At 43.4% G+C, this 20,812-nt stretch overlaps 1 protein-coding gene and 1 non-coding gene across 2 annotated transcripts; both read right to left on the reverse strand.

Moving 5' to 3' along the window:
• Positions 1 to 204: 204 nt before the first annotated feature.
• On the reverse strand, positions 205 to 273 carry TRNAT-AGU (transfer RNA threonine (anticodon AGU)). Its single transcript has one exon. It is a non-coding gene; the product is annotated as a tRNA-Thr (tRNA).
• A 4,518-nt stretch (positions 274 to 4,791) lies between these two features.
• Positions 4,792 to 7,800, reverse strand: FANCF (FA complementation group F). The gene has a single exon (XM_060261991.1). It carries the CDS (start codon positions 7,750 to 7,752, stop codon positions 6,730 to 6,732), a length of 1,023 nt encoding a protein of 340 aa, XP_060117974.1. The 5' UTR covers positions 7,753 to 7,800; the 3' UTR covers positions 4,792 to 6,729.
• Positions 7,801 to 20,812: the final 13,012 nt, after the last annotated feature.

A 20,812-nucleotide genomic window follows, 5' to 3' on the forward strand; every position in this document is an offset into this window, starting at 1 on the left:
CGAATATGAAACAGTAAAGGTTGGTGCAAATAAACAAAAGCCCTGATGCGTTTAGCTATACAGTCATATGAACATATGAAGCTACCTTATACTGAATCAGACCCTCAGTCTATCAAAGTCAGTATTGTCTACTCAGACTGGCAGCAGATCTCCAGGGTCTCAAGCTGAGATTTTTCACACCGATTTGCCTGGATCTTTTTTAGTTAGAGATGCCAGGGATTGAACCTGGGACCTTCTGCTTACTAAGCAGATGCTCTACCACTGAGCCACCGTCCCTCCCCATTTTTAAAAAGCTGCACAGCCGATCAAATCTCCAATGGCCACGCAGAAGCTTTGCTGAGCAAAAGTCCCACCTGGCCTTGCCCAGTATCTAAAAACACTTGGCAGGCGCCAAGAAAGGTGTTGGTGGGCACCCCATTGGGGACCCATGTTACAGGCAATACTTAAGTCTCTTATTTTGATGGGGAAATTAGCTAAGAGACTTGGTAAAACAAATTAGGAGTGAAGATCTTTGCTTTCAATAATACGAAGTTCAGGTTTTCAGCCAAGAATAGACCAAGCAATTGTATCTTTTATAGTGTTTACTTAGAATAAGTAGCAAGAGGATGTATACACACACACACTTATGTTGTACAAGCAAACAAGAGTCTAAGAAAAATAGAGGTTATCGATAGAGAATGCCACTGATGGACCTCTGCTCCATATTTTTATCTAAACCCCTCTTGAAGGTGGCTATGAATTCCACATGTTAATCACCCTTTGGGTGAAGAAGTACTTCCTTTTATCCATTTTAACCTGTCTGCTCAGCAATTTCATCGAATGCCCACGAGTTCTTGTATTGTGAGAAAGGGAGAAAAGGACTTCTTTCTCTACTTTCTCCATCCCATGCATTATCTTGTAAACCTCTATCATGTCATGTCGACGTTTCTCCAAGCTAAAGAGTCCCAAGCGTTTCGACCTTTCTTCATATGGAAAGTGTTCCAGCCGTTTAATCATTCTAGTTGCCCTTTTCTGGACTTTCTCCAATGCTATAATATCCTTTTTGAGGTGCAGCGACCAGAACTGCACACAGTACTCCAAATGAGACTGCACCATCGATTTATACAGGGGCATTATGATACTGGCTGATTTGTTTTCAATTCCCTTCCTAATAATTCCCAGCATGGCGCTGGCCTTTTTTATTGCAAATGCACACTGTCTTGACATTTTCAGTGAGTTATCTACCACGACCTCAAGATCTCTCTCTTGGTCAGTCTCTGCCAGTTCACATCCCATCAACTTGTATTTGTAGCTGGGATTCTTGGCCCCAATCTGCATTACTTTGCACTTGGCCACATTGAACCGCATCTGCCATGTTGACACCCACTCACCCAGCCTCAACAGATCCCTTTGGAGTTCCTCACAATCCTCTCTTGTTCTTACCACCCTGAACAATTTAGTGTCATCTGCAAACTTGGCCACTTCACTGCTAACTCCCAACTCTAAATCATTTATTAACAAGTTAAAGAGCATGGGACCCTGTACCGAGCCCTGCGACACCCCACTGCTTACCGTCCTCCACTGCGAAGACTGCCCATTTATACGCACTCTCTGCTTCCTATTACACAACCAGTTTTTGATCCACAAGAGGACCTGTCCTTTTACTCCATGACTCTCAAGCTTTCTAAGGAGCCTTTGATGAGGAACTTTATCAAAAGCTTTCTGGAAGTCAAGGTAAACATCTATCGGGTCTCCTTTGTCCACATGTTTGTTCACCTCCTCAAAGAAATGTAACAGGTTAGTGAGGCAAGATCTTCCCTTACAGAACCCATGCTGAGTCTTCCTCAATAACCCGTGTTCATCAATGTGCCTACTCATTCTGTCCTTGATAATGGTTTCTATCAACTTCCCCGGTATTGAAGTCAGACTGACTGGCCTGTAATTTCCCGGATCTCCTCTGGAACCCTTTTTAAAGATGGGGGTGACACTTCTCATCTTCTGCAGTGAAGACGGAGGCAAAAAATGCATTCAACTTCTCAGCCATTTCCCTATTCTCCTTTAGTAATCCTTTGACCCCTTGGTCATTCAAGGGCTCCACTGCCTCCCTGGCTGGTTTCCTGCTTCTAACATATTTGAAGAAATTTTTATTGTTGGTCTTTATGTTTTTTGCAATATGCTCCTCATAGTCCTTTTTTGCCTTTTTGCCTGATCACAGTCTTGCATTTGATTTGCCACAGCCTGTGTTCCCTTTTACTAATCTCACTTGGACTGGTTTTCCACCGCTTAAAGAAGTCCTTACCTTTTACAGCTTCCATTACTTTGTTTGTTAACCAGGCAGGCCTTTTCTTATGCCTGTTTGTGCCTTTCCTAACTTGTGGTATGTATTTTATCTGAGCTTCTAGGATTATAGTTTCCAAGCTTCCCCAAGGGTTTTGACCGTATTTACCTTTCCTTTCAGTTTCCTCCTCACATGCCTCCTCATTTCAGAGAATTTATCCCTTTTAAACGTGGTTGTGGCGGTCTTTTTGGGCAACTCTCTATTTATACAAATGGTGAAATCAATAACATTATGGTCACTGCTCCCAAGTGGCGCAATCACTTTTACATCTCTCACCAAGTTTTGGGCATTACTTAGGACCAAATCCAGGATCGCCCCACCCCTGGTAGGTTCTGAGACCATCTGCTCCATAGCACAGTCATTGAGAGCATCAAGAAACTCAATCTCTTTCTCTCGACCAGAACACATATTCACCCAATCAATCTGCGGGTAGTTAAAATCACCTATTACGACACAGTTTTTACATTTAGCCGCTATCTTTAAGCCTTCCATCATATTATAATCGTCCTCTCCCTTTTGATTTGGTGGGCGATAACAAACTCCCACAGTTAAATTGCCTTTTGGGCCCTCTATTTCAACCCAAAGCATTTCTAAAAGTGAATCTAATTCTCTGACCTCAGTCTTACTGGACTGTATATCCTCTCTGACATACAGAGCCACCCCACCTCCAACCCTTCCCTCCCTATCCTTCCGATATAACTTATATCCAGGAATCACCGTGTCCCACTGATTCTCCTCATTCCACCAAGTTTCTGAAATTCCCACAATGTCTATGTTTTCTCCCAACACTAAACATTCCAATTCACTAATTTTACTTTGAACACTTCTAGCATTTGCATACAAACATCTATAATTTCCCAGGCAAGCTAGGCCCGCCACCTTCCTCCTGCCACACTTTATAGGGGTACAGGGATGGGGGTCGGTAGTTACAAAAAGGGTCTTTGATGTTTCATAGATGGCTATCTTGAATCACTATGTTGGGAAACTTCACACATCTCGCTAAGAGGATAAGCTTAGAGGAAATGCATAATTTGTTACCAGGTTTTGTCTGACACTCGGAAAAGGGATCAAAGACTTAAAAATAGGATCAAGCAAGTTATGCATAGATTGGATTTTAGCAAAGTAGAGGTGATAGACTGGAGGAAGAGACATTTGGCAAATTCCAGAGGATCAGAGTGAGAGTACTACTTACCCGTAGTTCCCATGTTATTATGCATCCCATTTGGGCGGGGATACTGGAGGGGGAATGGGTGAGATTGTGCTGAGATACAGACTGCAGGCACCAACCAAACCAGGCTCTCTACTGGGTCCACTCTACCTATTTGAGATGAAGTGTTGTCTTGGCCTGTCTTTGGTCGGACTCCATTTTGTTTACCAAGAATAGGAGACCCCCTCTCTCTATTTGCACTGGGGTACTCCGTTTATATCAGGCAGCACCTCTCAATAACACCCCCCCCCCCCAATTTAGGGCCTGAAGACCAATCTGTTTAAAGACTGAAGAGATGGAATGTAGGAGTCAAGTGCACCTTTAAGACCAACAAAGTCCCACTCAGAATGGAAGCCCTCGTGCGCCAGAAGCACACTCCACCAGACAACAGGATGGAATGGCAAATAGTTCCAAACATAGAGAAAGTGGGCAGTGAACCAGCATGCAAAATCATGGAAATATTTGCTAGCAAATTAAAAGAATTACAATTCGGGATCTGGTGATCGTTAGTTTATGTTATGTTTAGAGTAGTCCCTACTCTATTACCAACACTCACCCTCTTGGGTAAAGGATCCCTCTTTCTGCCTTCTCTCCTTCAGCCTTTTCCAGAAAGAACACACCTTGTCTGTGCTTTTTATTCTCTCCTCCCAAGTCCCAGCTGTCTCTGGGCTAGGTTCCCTCCAAAACCTTGTCACCCAATCAGAAGGGATCCTAGGAAATGTAGGCTTCCCCCAGTAACTCCTAGGCAGGCTTCTCTGGGGCCTGCAGGCCTCACTAGGCGCAGGATCATGATAGGCAGGATAAAAATTATTTCATTGTAAGTGCCATCTGAAATTGTTTACATTGTTTATTGTTTTTACTGTTTTAATTGACTTATGAATGTATTTATTGGAATTGTTCACCACCCTGAGTCCTGTACACAGAGGGCAGTCTAAAAATCAAATTCCCCAGGCTATTAGTATAGTGAATTGCTAAAATTGTGTTGAGTTTTAAATTTGTTTTTATGAGAAGGAAATTTGAATATTAGTGTCTATTATAAATTTTATGATTTAAGGGGTCCATGAAGACGCTGATTCTGTTTTAAGCTCAATTCAGACCTTATAAACACCAATCCAGCACATGGGCTACATATTCAGAGTATCAGACACGCAGTGCTGATTATAATGGGCAGAAATTGTGGGTGCAAGCTAAAGTATCTATAATGACACAATGGGAATACCTCTTTGTTTGTGGCAGGTATAAAATAAAGGTAGGAGTCACTGGCCACTAGCTTCAAGATGATTACTTTTATTTTTGACATTGCAACTCCAGCAATCTGAACATCCTTGGGCTATGGAACATGGAACACAGTTTACTCAGTAGCAGTCAGCAAGGTAGAAGCAGTACATACAGGGAGGGTGGACAATATTTTTTCCTTTACAAAACAAAGTGGTTTTAACAACTTAACAATAAGATAACAAATCATTAAGCCACGAGTAATCACAAATGCTACCATGTTAGTTTACTTCTGTGTATCAGGTCACCTAACTCCCCCACAGCCATATTTTAAAAAGGTTATTTTATGCTGATATAACATTACAGAGATAAATCTATAATCCTAAAAATACTTGATACTCTTCAGGATGACTAGCACACCAAGGCAACACAACTGAAGGATCTTATTTCTCCCAATTTCATTGAATCTAAGAATCATTACAAATACCACAGGCTTCAAACCACTCGGTGAAGAAGCTGCTGTATATAGGACATGTGTACATAGGCCACTGCTGCTGAGATGCCAATAACGGCCTGATATGAATGATAGTTTTAAATTGCTAAGGTAATATGTTACAGGAAAGATATTAAGTATGCAAGCCTTTAAAATGGTAGATCCTTTTTATTACTTATGACCTGAAATAAAAAAGTCGCTCCTTTTTATTACATATGACCAGTATAAAATTTAAAAAGTTAATACACTTGTATTGTTTTATTGGTAGATCATGCCCTGGAACTTCATAACTGATTAACTTTTTGGTATCATTCTTATGCTTAGACAGTTCCTCTGTTTTCTCTATCAAGGTCAACCACGACAATGACAGGGAAGTGATAACAGCGGGAAAAGGGGAATATGAAGACTGCTATCAAAGTGAAAGATTTCTGCACATTAAGGCACGTCCAGATAGAAAACAACAAATTGCATGTAAATAAATGTAGCAGGGGCTTATAAAACAGGATCTCATTAAAGAAAATGCAACCAAGATACAAATCTGTGAAGTTATAAAAGCTAATTAAGCTGCTGGTAACTTAGTGAGAAGTCCAAGCACTTACACAGAAAAGCCACATTTATCAACACCAAATTACTGAATGTTTATAAAAAAAAATTGTTAACAGAATTTCTTGCAGAATTTCTTCTTTCTTTTTTGAGATGCAGTTTAGTACATAACTCCAAATGAAAGCAAGTTCATAAGGCCCAAGTCTATAAATTGGTTCAGTCACACTAACTCAGTCATACATACTAACAGAATATAGTTAGATCAAATTACTCTCTTCCACTAAATTGTCCTCCATGAGAAAAAAATTAAGTCTTAACAAAATGAAGTTATTATATATGCAGCAGAAGGGAGTCATTTATTATACTGTGTTGCATCCAATTGAATGCTACTTCCAGCACAGAATTTTTGACTCTCTGGAAAAGTGCAAACAGATTTATTTATTTGGTTGCTGCTCATGTTAACCTTTTTGTTTGGGAAGGTAGACAACTGAAGAGAACTCAAGTGCTAAGCAAGCTGAAGAAACCCGATTCTAGGGCCTTGGCCGCCCCAGGCCAGCACCTGCCCTCCCCTGCACTCTCAGAAGCAGTCTCCAAGCTCCTCCAAGAGCGCACTCACAGGTGTTCTCCTCCAAGCTCCGCTTCCTTTGCAAGGGAAGACGGGCTCAGAGGAGAGCACCACCAACACACTGTCCAGCCGTTCTCGGAGCAGTGAGGCAAGAGGAGGTGGTGCCCAGTGGCGCCATGGCTGTGGCTAGTGAAAAACTGGGTTAACACGGTGTTGGCTCCACTTTCACAAAAGTCCCTCAGGTGATCAAAGAATTACACACACTGAATGCACTGGAGCTCAGGAGTTGTGCCGTTTGATTTCAAGACCGCAAACCCGTCTTCCTTGGAGTTGACAAAAGAGTGAGGCGCTTTCCTCCCTAGACGTTCCTAAGTTATTGTTTTTTCAAATCAGGCGCTCACAACAGACGAAGGAGCATCGTTATCCGAGGTCGTCGCCTCCACGTCTAGCAGAAGGTCTGTCCACACGCTCAGGCCTCGGACTTCGAAGCCCCCATCTTGGGCTTTCAGGCGACTCAGCTGGGTCCGTATTTCGTTGCGAAGAGGCTCTGGCTGCTGCAGAAAGCAGCCGATTCGCTGCCGCATCTCCTGCCAGGGTACTTGGTCCTCTACCAGGCCGTCAACTCTCCACTCGCCTTGTAGCGGATCGTAGCGCAGGCGGCTTCCCCAGGCGGCTAAGAGGCTGAAGTAATGGGCGCGCAGCTCAGGATAGCGGCCACACAACGAAGTCACCCACGGGGCAGGCGAGAGGCGGCAGAAAGCAGAGATGCGGGCTGGGTCTCCCCGCAGCAACCAAGGGAGCAGCAGTGTTGCGACCTCTGTTTCCCCGGGGGGCTCCAACAACGCCGTCGCTACCACCCTGTAGAGGAGGGGACCGCAAGGGAGCTGGTCCAGCAGGGCAGAGGAGGAAGGGACGCCGCCTCCTTCCTCTTCCTCCTGCAGCCGCGCCAGCAGCAGTTGAGCCTGGGCTCTGAGCTCTGGAGTCACCCGGTGCCCAGCGGTTGCCGCAGGAGGAGGCGCCAGATGGAGGCAGAGAAGCTGAGCGGCAGCCCTGCGCCTGGTCAGGAGAGGGATGAAGGAGCCATCGTCCTGGCTTCCTGGGAGCAAGAGGCTCCGCAACAGGCGCTGATAGGCGGTGGAAGGCAGTGCCCGGTTCTCCAGCAGTGCCAAGCCCAGCAGCTCCGGACAGCGCCTCAAATGGCCCAGGCTGAACCGACGTCCTCGGCACAGACGTCTCTTTAAAGCGGCCTTGAGGCTTGGCTGGCAGTGCAAGCGGCTGTGGAACTGCTGGAAAAAGCGGCCCCAACCCAGAGCCCGTTGCAAAGTCGCCACGTCCCAGCCTCGCACCAGACCCGAGCGACTCACGGCTAAAAGGCTGGGCAGCTGCTCGGCGTGAGCTAGCAGCGCCTCCATGGAAATGGTGTCAAAGAGCTCAAACTTCTGGCGCCATCGGTTTGAACGATGGATAAACCCGCCCTTCCTAGGATGACTCTAACCAATCAAAAGAACGTTTTCTCTTGAACTGCTATTGGGCACTGGAAATGCCACTCCTCCCAAATAACTGGGACACGAGAAAAATCCCCTTTGCAAAACAACAGCCTTTTCACTGACGCTTGTCACGTGGTTTGGTCGACGTTACGCTTTTAGCAACGATTGAGTGGAGGGCGTGGTTTCCCTGCTTACCAATCGCTTTTGCACAAGGTGTCTGGTTAGTAGGCAATGATTCTGACAGGCTGGCTGGCAAATTGTTGTGGAGATAGGGAGGCAGTGGAGAAACGCACTCCCGTTTTACTCTGGTGAAGATTTGATCTTCTGGTCGCTGCGAAATATGATAATTTCAGGTTTGCAGGACTTACATGATTCACTGGATGAAACAATTGGGTTAATATTAATAACTGCGGAGTGAAATAGAAAGGTAAAGTAAGCTCTACTTTAGGCAAGGGGCTGCAGCCCAATGTTAATGGGATTTTTTTTTTAGGGGGGGGGGAGTAATAATTCAGTCTGGCCCTTTAAGTATCCTGTCGTCCAGACTTATGTATTGGTTTGTGATCAGATTAATGTGTAGACATACATGTAACATAGGGGACATATGCTGTTACAATTAAGAATAAAAAACAATGAAGAGTAGCTACCGTTAAGAATAATCAGCATCAAGATGGTGATCTCAATGTGGTGTAGTGGTTACAGTGTTGGACTAGAATATCTGAAACCAAAGTTCAAATCCCCATTCCGTTACATGAGTTTTCTGGATAACCTAAGCCATTCAGACACTCTCATCTTAATGTATATCACAGGATTGTGAGAATAAAATGGCAGAGAGGAGAATTTATTTATTTACATTAGACTTTTATCCCGCCCTCTCCGCAAGCGGACTCAGGGCGGCTTACAACAGTTGTTTACACGATTTAAAACAATAAGTCAATAAAATCTATAAAACTTTAATACAATTAAAAATTAAAAAAAAACTATTCCACAGTGCTGTACCATTACTATGTTGGCGGTTCTGCTTTTCAGACGGTTGGTCACTGGGAACTCTAGCTGATGTCAGGTGACAGCTCTCTCTCAGTTTAAGCATCGAAGGCCTGTCGAAACAATTCGGTCTTACAGGCCCTGCGGAATGTAGGAAGGTTCCGCAGGGCCCTTATGGCCTCCGGGAGAGCATTCCATAACTCTGGTGCTGCCACCGAGAAGGCCCTGGCTCGTGTCAAACGCAACCTGGCCTCCTTTGGTCCAGGGGTGGACAGCAGATTTTTTTGTCCCTGAATGCAATGCTCTCTGGAGGATATATGGGGAAAGGCGGCCCCGCAGATAAACAGGTCCCTGACCATAAAGGGCTTTAAAGTTCAATACCAACACCTTGAAACGGATTCGGAACACAATAGGTAGCCAGTGCAGCTCTTTCAGCACTGGCTGAATGTGCTCCCATCGAGGGAGCCTCATTAACAGCCGTGCTGCAGCGTTCTGCACTAACTGTAGTTTCCGAGTCAGCGTCAAGGGTAGCCCCATGTAGAGAGCATTACAGTGATCTCTTCTTGAGGTGACCGTAGCATGGATCACCATGGGAATGGGATAAGCAGTTTTGGTCCCCATTGTGGAGAAAAGTGGGGATATAAATGAAGTCAATAAAAAAGTCTTGGTCATTTCACACCTCTGCCTAGGGTTCAAGCAGTCTGGCACAGAGAACTTGCAGTGCATCCCTTGTCAGAATCAATTTGTAGCACAGTGATTATGATAGCAACAAACACCTGCAGATACAAGCTCCTGAGCTCTCCTCAGACAGATCCACAATCTTTGGCAGCTCAAATAAAGCTAGTAGCAACTTGCAAATAACCACCCTATCATCAGTGGAAAAACCAAGGTCACACAGCAAAAGAAGGAAGGACTGCCATTCATAAGAACAGTGCTGCTGAATCAGACCAGTGGTTCACTCCAGCATCCTCTCTTACATACTGCCCAACCAGTTACTCTAGAGCAGGGATGTCAAACTCATTTTTTATGAGGGCCGGATCTGACATAAATGAGACCTTGTTGGGCGAGGCCATGTGTGTCATAAAATGTAATGTCAGGTAGCGGAGATATAAACTTTATATAGACAGATGAAAGCATATATTTTAAAAAACTTAAAATAAAACTTGCTTAAAACATTAGCAGTCTTGCAATATTTTGGTTATTGAAGTCTCTGATAACTGATACCTCTTGTTCTGAATTATTATATCAAAATCTGGAGACAATGTGCTGTAGCAATCTTGAGTATGCTGTTCAGGTGTGTATCTGTAAGTTGCAAATCTACTTTTGATTTATTGACATTCCTTATAGAAATCTCATTGTCAATGCTTTGAGCCTAAGGCCCAGAGGAAAACATGAAATGGCTGGGCATTGTGAGTTTGTACACAAGTTACTTCATGTGCTGGTCAGCCAATAGAGAAAATAGGAGCTTTGCTCCTGTGCAATTGAGCAAGCCTGGTAAAGCAAGAAGGAAGCAAGAGAGGGAGAAGGAAGCAGATGGCAGTGAGTTGCTTGTGGGCCTGATAAGAGCCCTCTGGGAGCCTGGTCCGGCCCTCGGGCTGCAGGTTTGACACCCCTGCTCTAGACATCCAATAGGGCATAGAGGCCAAGGCCTTTCCCTGATGTTGCCTGCTGGCACTGGTTAATGCCTTTGAATGTGGAAGTTACATTCAGAAGGTCAGTGCCTCTGAATGTGGAAGTTACATTGATAGACTTGTCTTCCATGGATCTATCTAATCCTTGTTTTAAACTGCCTATTGCTGCTGCTGTTATAACATCCTCTGAAAGAGAATTTCACATTATAATCACTGATTGAATAAATAAGTATTTCCTTCTGTCAATCATGAATCCACTGCCTATCTACTGCCATTCCAGTCTCAACATTCAGCCACATATGTAGTCCAGTAGTATACGAGTAACCCTTTCGTGACCCCCCTTCACAGATGCTAATACCCACCGCAGCCTCTGTTACACAGGTTTAGGGATACAGGTAGGTCAGCTGCCATCTCTTTTTATTATACAGAAAGCCATGACCGTTTCACAAACCAGGTCTCCTCTCTCACTCCCAGAGATACTACCAGACAGGGCAGCCCAGTCTGCTTATCAGCTACCCATCAATCAGACACTTCATAGAGTTATTGGGGTTGGGACCCAAATGTTGCTTCATTCTCATGCTGCTGCCATTTATTCATATGTAGAGAGAGAGAGGCCAGATAGGTTTATGTGTGTTTGTTTTCCTGAGACAGTATACATTCAGTCAGCAGGGTTAAGTGGAAAATAGTTAACTTTTATTAAAAGCTTAAAAGAACATTGAAGTGATTCAGGTAAATAGATGCAACATTTTTTTAACATTTGAACATGCTTCCAAGTATATTTGTTTCAGCCAACTTATTCACAGGCTCAAAATGTGAATTGCTTGTGGGCCTGATACCACTCTAGCTCTTCAACTTCCTAATGGTTCTAACTGCCAGCTCTCCTCCCAACATTTTGTCAGCTGTGGTTGGTTGCTTGCAAACCAATGCATTTGGGGTGTCCTTCTGCCAATAATAATTTTGGATGGAAGTGAAGGGTATAACATGGCTTTTGTGGAAGTGTATGACATGCCTTGTTTTCTTCTTTTCCCATCCCATATAAGCAACAAGCCATATAACCCAGCATTGAAGGAGGCCTAATTGGAATAAGTCTGTGATAAAGGTCACGCATAAACATAAAATTTGACTCCTGGCTATGCAGGCCTGTAACTACATGGGGTATGTAGGGACCAGATACTTCCATGATGTTTAAACAATAACTATTTATTGTAGACATAAAACAAAACAACTATCTTCATTGTGTTCTTTTCCTGTGTATTATTTTTGTTTCCTTCTACTCTATTGGGGCTACTGGCTCCAAGTCCTTCCCTCTGTCTTGAGCCTAGCAGAGAATCACATTTCACTATGTTTTCCCTCTTTTGAGTTTTGTCATGCTGGCAATAAGTCTAGTTCCTAGTCTTATTAATACTTTTCTCAGCATTCTAGTTTGACGTGATGTGTAGACTACCAATAATCTGTGATAGCATCTGTAGATTATTCTGTTTCTTTACAGGTCGCTATATATTCTAATGTTAAATAAAATAATTTTAATTGAGCTTGAAGATATGGAACAAATTTCAGTAGGTGAAAGATTAAGTGCATGCTTAATTCTGAGGTCAGTTGACAAGCTTTGTTTACTCATGTTCTGATACTGAATCTTCAGTAGGTTGTGCAATTGGGCACATGTTTGTTACAAGCTGTAGATCAGGGGTGTCAAACTTATTTGTTATGAGGGCAGGATCTGACATAAATGAGACCTTGCTGGGCCGGGCCATGTGTGTACCTATTTAAGATTAGGTAGCAGAGATATAAACTTTATAAAGGGCATGGACAAATACAATTAAAGTTTTTTTTTTTTTTAAGCTTAAAACATTAGCACTCGTTGGTCTTTAGGTGCTTTCTTTGTATTTCTCCCATGGGATCCTGGGAACTGGGCAAAGGAAGCTCTGTCTCTTTCATTCCTTCTCCAGGGGACCAGGAGGGGAAGGAGCCTCAGCCAATAGAAGGAGGAGAGGCTTGGCTCAGTAGCTCTGCTGTGCGATTGAGAGAACCTGGAAAAGCAAACTCTGCCTCCCCCTTCCTCCCCAAGGGAGGATCTTCAACCAATGGAGAAAATTGAGGCTTTGCTCTTGTGTGAATGAACAAGCCTGGCAAAGCAAGCTGTGATGCTGAAGGAAGGAAACAGGAGAGAGGAAGAAGGAAGCAGATGACAGCCAGTTGCTTGGGGGGCTGATAGAAGCCCTCTGGGGGTTTGATTTGGCCCTGGGCCGCATGTTTGACACCCCTGTAGACATTTTATGTTTTTTTCTGAGTGTGCTTTGGTTAGCTGTAACAATATATGATTGTGGCCTTTGGCACTATCCTTGTACAGTTGCTCATTTGGACCATCCTCTTACCCCTGACAGAATTATTAATTCTTGCCTTTGATTTTTATTTGGGGAAATTAGTTTCAAAAGGCAGGGTGTCGTGAGAGGTGGGATATAGCAGAGATCTATTATCTATGTTTATAGAGATAGTCCCAAATAGACCTTCTTAATGGAGCCAATGAATATAAAAGGAAATAATAAAATCCAAATATATACACACATAAATGGGAGTGGCTTACACATAAGATATAGAAACACACAAAGTAACAGGTATGATAGGGGAAGGAGAGATTAGGTAATACCAGGGCTTTTTTGTAGACAAAGCCCAGCAGAACTCATTTGCATATTAGGCCACACACCCCGATGTCACCATTGTTTTGTGCAGGGCTTTTTGTGGGAAAAGTCCAGTGGGGACTCATTTGCATATTAGGCCACACCCCCTGATACCAAGCCAGCCAGAACTGCGTTCCTGCTGGGGAAAAGCCCTGGGTAACACTATACAGATCTTGGAGAATGGTTCAGCCTGAAGATAGACAAAAGGAAGGGTGCACTATACAAGGAGGAGACAATGTGGATCAGGAATGCTGCTTTATGAATGGTCAGCAGAACAAACAGGGCATGGGAAAGTGGGGTGTATTTATACTGAAAAAATGTATCCTGAAGATATGTTAATATGGGTGGACTAATATGGCAAAAAGACTTGATGGCTTTAGGAGATCCTGATGAAACCGAGATCTGCATTCTCCCAGGTGTTAGACAAAAAGGAGGGAATATCTTGATGGTTGTGATAAGAAATTCTATAGGGAGGCAACTAGGTGGAACTTCACAGGTAACTATTTTTGTTGATAGCCTGGCTGAAGAAAACGGGAAAACACAGATTTAGACAAAAGTAAAGTGAGTGTTTGGAGGAAGAATGTACTAGAAATTCCATCGTATAACAGAAGGGGAGTTGGGTATGTTAATGTAGACCTGGGGTGTCAAACTCATTTATTATGAGGGCCATATCTGAGATAAATGAGACCCTGTCGGGCCAGGGCATCTGTGTACCTATTTAAGATTAGGTAGCAGAGATATAAGAGCCCTGTGGTGCAGAGTGGTAAAGCTGCAGTACTGCAGTCGGAGCCCTCTGCTCACGTCACAACCTGAGTTTGATCCCAGCGAAAGCTGGTTCAGGTAGCCGGCTCCAGGTTGACTCAGCCTTCCATTCTTCCGAGGTCAGTAAAATGAGTACCCAGCTTGCTGGGGGGGAAGTGTAGATGACTGGGGAAGGCAATGGCAAACCACCCCATAAAAAGTCTTCTGTGAAAATGTGAAAGCAATGTCACCCTGCTTGCACAGGGGACTACCTTTTTACCTTTCAGCAGAGAAATAGACTTTTTAAAGGACACAGACAAACACAACTAAAGATTTTTTAAAAACCTTAAAATGAAATATGCTTAAAACATTAGCACTTGTTGGTCTTAAAGGTGCTTTCTTTGTATCTCTCCCATGGGATTCAGGGAACTGGGCAAAGGAAGCTCTGACTCTTTCCCTCCCTCCCCATGGTACCAGGAGTGGGAGGAGCCTCAACCAGTGGAGGAAATAGAAGTTTTGTTCTGTAGTTCCTGTGTGATTGAGCAAGCCTTGCAAAGCAAGTTGAGATGCAGAAGAAGCAAGAGAGAGGGAGAAGGAAGCAGACAAGAGCCAGTTGCTTGGGGGCCTCCAGGAGGCCTGATTCGGTCCCCAGGCCATATGTTGGGCACTCCTGATGTAGACAAGCATTACAATAGGTGTGTCCACAAATGAGATGATGGCTGGAGGGAGGAAATACCATTACTGGCAGGGGGTGTGTTGTGTATGCGGACCAAAGTGAAGACTGTATGAGGTGTTCCTGACCAGTTCATTGGCGCCATAAGAACGGAGCTAGGGAACTTGGGAACAATGGGCAGCAGGATCCAAATCCTTGGTGCTCTGCACCAATCACAAGCCCCCTGCTGGTTTGAATGACCCAATAACATGCTTGCGTGGGAACCCTGAGTTGTATATAATTGGCCCTGCTGGCCCAGCTCCTCAGTCTTGAAGTGCAGCCTACCTAATGCTGTATCTAATAAAGAGCTGATGTTCACTACCATTTCACCTCTTCAATGCATCGAACCCACTATTTTATAGTGACTGGACAATATAACACGGAGAGCTGTGTTTTCCTACAGCCAGGAGAAAAGGGGTATCTTCTCAGCCTTACCTGTCCTTTCACCTGACCCTACCTTCCTACCATGTAATGACTAATACCTGACCTTGGCTTCTGTCCCAGCAGTACTTTTTTTGGTTGGCAATTGCTGGTCTTTTGCTATAGTTCCCCTTCAAAATGGGTGGGTCTCATATTTTCCTTTGTGACAGGAATTGTGTGGTGTCAATGGGGATATAATGCAGTATTGACTGTGGTGTGGGATTATGGCAATAAACCCATTTTCACATGAAAGGGGCGGGGAGAATAAGCCCTTGGAACCATGAAGAGGTATTTGTATTGATTGTCCTTAAATTATGAGTATCTCCACAGCTCCATCATCCAAAAACTAAATTCCTTTGCACTGCCCTTGAACTTCTTATTACCCAGGTGAGTCAAGAGCATATAACGCAATTTGTCAGGGTGTCTGGAGATACTTATGGTATAAGTGACTCAGATTTTATTCTCAGGCTATCCATGCCTTCTGAACATCTCATAAACTGCATGTCCTGATACCTCATGGCTACCTTAATAACCTCTATGGTATGTCTGTGCCTCTGCACTCCTCCACACCACTTTCTGCAGACACAAAAGACAGATTTTAACATTAATGTGTAATAAATTTGTAAGTGTCTGTTGTTTCCATTTTCATTTTTCCAAAGCTTTTTATATGCATTCTTCCAGCACATTTCTCATTATTCTCTCAGTCTTTCCTCAGCTGGATAGCTAAGCTTTCCAGACATATAACCTGAAATGTCCTAGGAGAATTTACATAAAAACAATACAGCCAAGGAAATGGAAACCACAGAATATATACATCAGTTTTTCAGTCTTTGCTACAGAGCTCATTGGTTCTTATTTGCTAGGGAATTCAACTTTCCATATTAACATTCATTTAACATGGGGCAAATGTAAAGAGCAAGGGATGGTAGAAATCATTTCAGTTGGCCTATGTTTCATGACTTAAGTTAAAATTCTGAATTTGGTGGCAGGGCATGTATGTTAAGCTCATTAACCATAAAAAAAAACCATGTGCAGAAATCCATACACATCAAGATGAGTGCTCTGTGCAAAATCATCCAAATGACTGGATCAAGCTAATGCACAATTTGAAAAGTTTTCCTGTCCCCCACTTTCAGGAAAGTTTAGAGAAGTTTTTAATGTGATTTGCAAGATCTATTGGTGTATTTCATCACTCCAAACACCATATAATTAGAAACAAGCTAGACTATGTGAATCAATACAACACTATCAGGACAGGGAATAGAACAGAGAGCCCCATGGCCATACTACATGTGACAGAGGCAGACCCGTATGTTCAAATGCAAGTCTGCTTTAATTTTATCAAAACTGGGAAGGGGTAACAGTTTAAATTGCCAAAAGGATAGGTGGAGATGCTCACACTAATTTCCACTGAATGATATTTTTAGGATTAAAGCCAGGAGGCATGGGGAATAAACTGTTGAGTAGTTCTCCAGGCTCTCAAGTGGAGGTCTTTCACCTATTAACTCATCCTTTTTATGGGAGATTCCAGGAAGTGAACTTGGGACCTACTTCATGTCAAGAAGACTCTGTACCACTGGATGTAGGCCTGTTCCCTCAAGATGCAAGTATGCAGCTATCACAAGTTATTTGGTTGTACATACTGCTGGTTGTACATACTGAGGTGTGTGGAATGGTTTTAATTTTAATTTTTTTAAAATTTACCTTCAATTTATATCCCGCCCATTCCAAAGTGGACTCAGGGTGGCTAACAGTCATAATAAAACCAGCAATCTCAGTTACAAGTATAAAATGATAAAATATAAACAATTAACAATTTAAAACAAAATATTAGGTGTTCTAGTGTCTCAGAATTTCCAAGATTGACTTATTTGCTTCTAGGTGGTTAAGTTTGGCCAAATCTGTCAGATGTCTGGGTATTTTAACATCTAGATATTTCCAATAGTGTTGGACCTATCTGAAGGAATAAAGATGTGTGTTATATCAGCTGGGTAGGCTTCCCAACTCTCCCACCCTGGTGGGGGACCCCAGGATTTTCACATTCTTCCCCCGCTCCCCCCAAAAATGGAAGCTGGGGGAGAGGGGGGAAACGGCGCCGGGGAGCATGGCGAGCCGCCCGATCCTGGAGCGGGCGAGGCCGCCGCACCGCTGCCACCCCCTCCCCGCCCACCGCAGTTGCTCCTCCGAGATGGGCCCAGGCTGAGCCCATCTCGGAGGAGCAGCCAAGAGGCGGCAGCAGCGCAGGGGAGGGCGAGGCAGGCCAGGAGCATGGTGAGCCGCAAATCCGGGCCCTTCTAGGACCCGGACTTGCGGCTCGCCACACCCCCGGCCCGCCTCCACCCCCCCTCCGCTTCCACCCCAGAGGCGGAGCGGGCGAGGCCGCCGCTGCCGCCTCTTCTTCGCTCGCCGTGGCTGCTCCTTCGAGATGGGCTCAGGCTGAGCCCATCTCGGAGGAGCAGCCACGGCGAGTGGAGAAGAGGCGGCAGCTGCGGGGCAGCTCGCCACGCTCCCCGGCGCCGTTTCCCCCCTCCCCCTAGCTCCACCCCAGTGTCTCCTGGCTCCACCCCCAAAGTCTCCTGGCTCCATCCCCAAAGTCCCCAGATATTTCTGGGGTTCAACTTGGCAACCCTACAGCTGGGTGAAGGCTGATAGGAGAAGTCTTTGCTTGATTAATAGTGCTGCTATTTCACCAAATTCTTGTAGAGTGTCAAATAGTGCAGGAAGCGATGTAGAGGGCTCAGAGACATATATTGACATTTCGTCTGCAGAAAGGCTGGTTTTGATTTTTGTCTCTCCTATCTGGATGTCTTTAATGCCAGGGTTCTGTCTAATTGACCTGGCCAGTGGTTCAACAGCCAAAGCAAAAAGTAATGGTGATATCGGACACCCTTGATGGGTACTTCTATGCAATGTGAATGAAAATGAGCTCAGACCATTAATATAAAAACTAGCTGTAGCAGAGGAATAAATTGTGCATAGGGTTCTTTTTGAAATTTTCACTAAAATTAATTTTGTCCAGATTGTCTAAGTAATCAAATTCTAAAGTGTCAAAGGCCTTTCAAAATCAAGGGATAGAACTAACCAAGATCACAGTTAGTATAACATACAATAATGAATGGCATCTATCATTTTCCTGATGTTATGTGCCAAGTCTCAAGTTGGGATGAAACCAGTTTGATCATGATGGATATATGAGTTCATAAGATGACAAAGGCGGGCTGAAAGAACTATAGTGAAAATTTTATAATTGCAATTCAGCAGAGAAATAGGATGGTATGAGACAGGATTAGATTTATCTCTGCCTTGTTTTGGTAGTACTGTTAATTTCATTGTAGACCAAGAAGATGGCATGACCGCCTGTGTTAAAATCCTGCTGAATAGAACTGTAAGCAGTTGGGCAAGAATATGATGATATTTTTATAGTATTCTGCAGTATATCCATCAGGTCCAGGTGTTTTGTTGTTTTTCAATTTTTTAATTGTGTCCACTATCTTTTGAGCCTTTATAGGTGTATCCAAAAATGGTTGGTGTACCTGAGTAAGATGTCTGATGCATCCACTGGATTCAAGATAGAAGAAATGTGGGAATGCAGAAGAGTCGTAGAGCTATACAGCGAACTCTAAAACGTTTGGAAAACTGTAAGGATATCAGAGTTATATATTAGGATTTGCTCATTTCAAATACAGTGAAATATGACATTCTGAAGATGGTTTTCTTAGTTTCCAAGACAGCAGTCTAAGGGATTTTGAACTCCTGTAATTAAAATGTTGATTTTAAAAGTAGAATCTTTTGTATATGAGAAACCTCTAGTGATTCAAGTTTCTTCCTTTCCATTAACAGCTGTTGGTAGACTTTTGGACTGCAAGTTTTCTTACGTATTTCTTCCAGTGCGTGAATGTGTTGTAGAAGCTCCAAGCATAAACAATTTTTCCTGCTTTTTACAGGAAACTGACAATGAACTACTATATTGACCATGAATGACGCCTTTTAGAAAATCCCAAAACATTTCCAGAGGAACTTCACAATTTAAGTTTGGTCAAAATATTGTTGCATATCTTTTTCAATTGTATCAGCAATCCTTTGAACTAATAATATTTATTTATTTGTTTATATTACTTTTGATTTATAATATTGTATTTTTATACACTGTATTGTTTAGTCTTGAATTCTAATTGTATTGTTTAGTCTGGCGTTTCAAATGTCTAAACAGTCTACAGATGCATGATCAGACCAGTGTCTTATTCTAATAGAAGATGGAAACATTGTTGTTTAACAGGATGTCTGAGACTAAGATGTAATTGAGTCTAGAGTAACTATTATATTGTGCTGAGTAAAAGGAATAGTCTCTTTCAGAAGTTTGCAAGAACTTCGAAATATCTGTCATACCTAGGGATAGAATAAGGTTACATAGCTCTGAGTGGTGAGGAGATGAACCTTGTGAAATCTGAGTATCCTGAGAAGTACAAGAATAATCCATTAAGAAATCCACAATGCAATATAAGTCCCCTTCCATAATTATTGGGCCTGTGCTAAAATTGACAGGATTGGCTAATGTAGATATGAGAAAATCAATTTGCCCTCTATTAGGTGCATAGATAGAGGCCAATGTAACAAATGCATAATTGAGAAGTCCATTTAAAAATATGTAGTGACCTTTCGAGTCATATTTAGAAGACTAGCAAGCAAATCTTACTTATTTTGAAATCAGAATATGTAATATAGTGGGTTCTTAGGCACTGAAGAGGTGAGGTTAAGGTTGCCAAGTCCAATTTAAGAAATATCTGGGGACTTTGGGGGTGGAGCCAGGAGACTTTGGGGGTGGAGCCAGGAGATATCGGGGTGGAGCCAAGATCAAGGCTGTGACAAGCATAATTGAACTCCAAAGAGAGTTCTGGCCATCACATTTAAAGGAACAGCACACCTTCCATAGGAAGTAATGAAGGATAAGGGCACCTTCTTTTGGGGCTCATAGAATTGGACCCCCTTGTCCAATCGTTTTGAAACTTGGGGAATTTTTTGGGGGGAGGCACTAGATGCTGTACTGGAAATTTGGTGCATCTACCTCAAAAAACAGCCCCCTCCAGAGCCCCAGATACCCGTGGATCAATTCTCCATTATTTTCTATGGGAATAAATCTCCATAGGGAATAACAGAGTTCCCAACAGACATTTCCCTCCCCTCCCCCCGCTTTCTGACGACCCTGAAGCAGGGGGAGGGCCTCCAAACCGGGGGATCCCCTGCCCCCACCTGGGGATTGGCAACCCTAGGTGAGGTGGTAGTGATAACAAGCTCTTTATTGAGTACAATATGGTAGGTGGCTGCACTAACAAGACTAGAGAACAGGGCCCACTGGGCCAACTATATACAACACTGGGTTCCCACGCTAGCATGTTATTGGGTCATTTAAACCAGCAGGGGGGCTGTGATTGGAGCAGGGCCTGATGGCTTTGAATCCCACTGCCCATTGTTCCCAAGTCCCCAAGCTCAGTCCTTCAGGCTTCAATGAGCTAGGCAGGAACACCATTGATAACAACCTTGCCTCTCATACATAACAGAATGGTTAACCCACGTGATTTGAATGTGATGGGAAATGATGGGAAATCCATTTAGAAGTAAAATGTTTTGATAATTTCTTCTAAGATGTGTTTCCTGCAGAAAGATGATATCTGCTTTTTGTTGCTTTGGTGTAGAGAGTATCTGTTTCACTTTGATTTGGTTGCCAAGACCTCTGCAGTTAAGTGTAAGGGCCTTAAATTGAACAGGAGCCATCAGTTGTTATGATAGAAACTATAAAGTGCATGGACCACATATCCATTAAAGATGCA

This window comes from Heteronotia binoei, chromosome 21 (genome assembly GCF_032191835.1).
Source record: "Heteronotia binoei isolate CCM8104 ecotype False Entrance Well chromosome 21, APGP_CSIRO_Hbin_v1, whole genome shotgun sequence".
NCBI classification, from domain to species: Eukaryota; Metazoa; Chordata; class Lepidosauria; order Squamata; family Gekkonidae; genus Heteronotia; species Heteronotia binoei.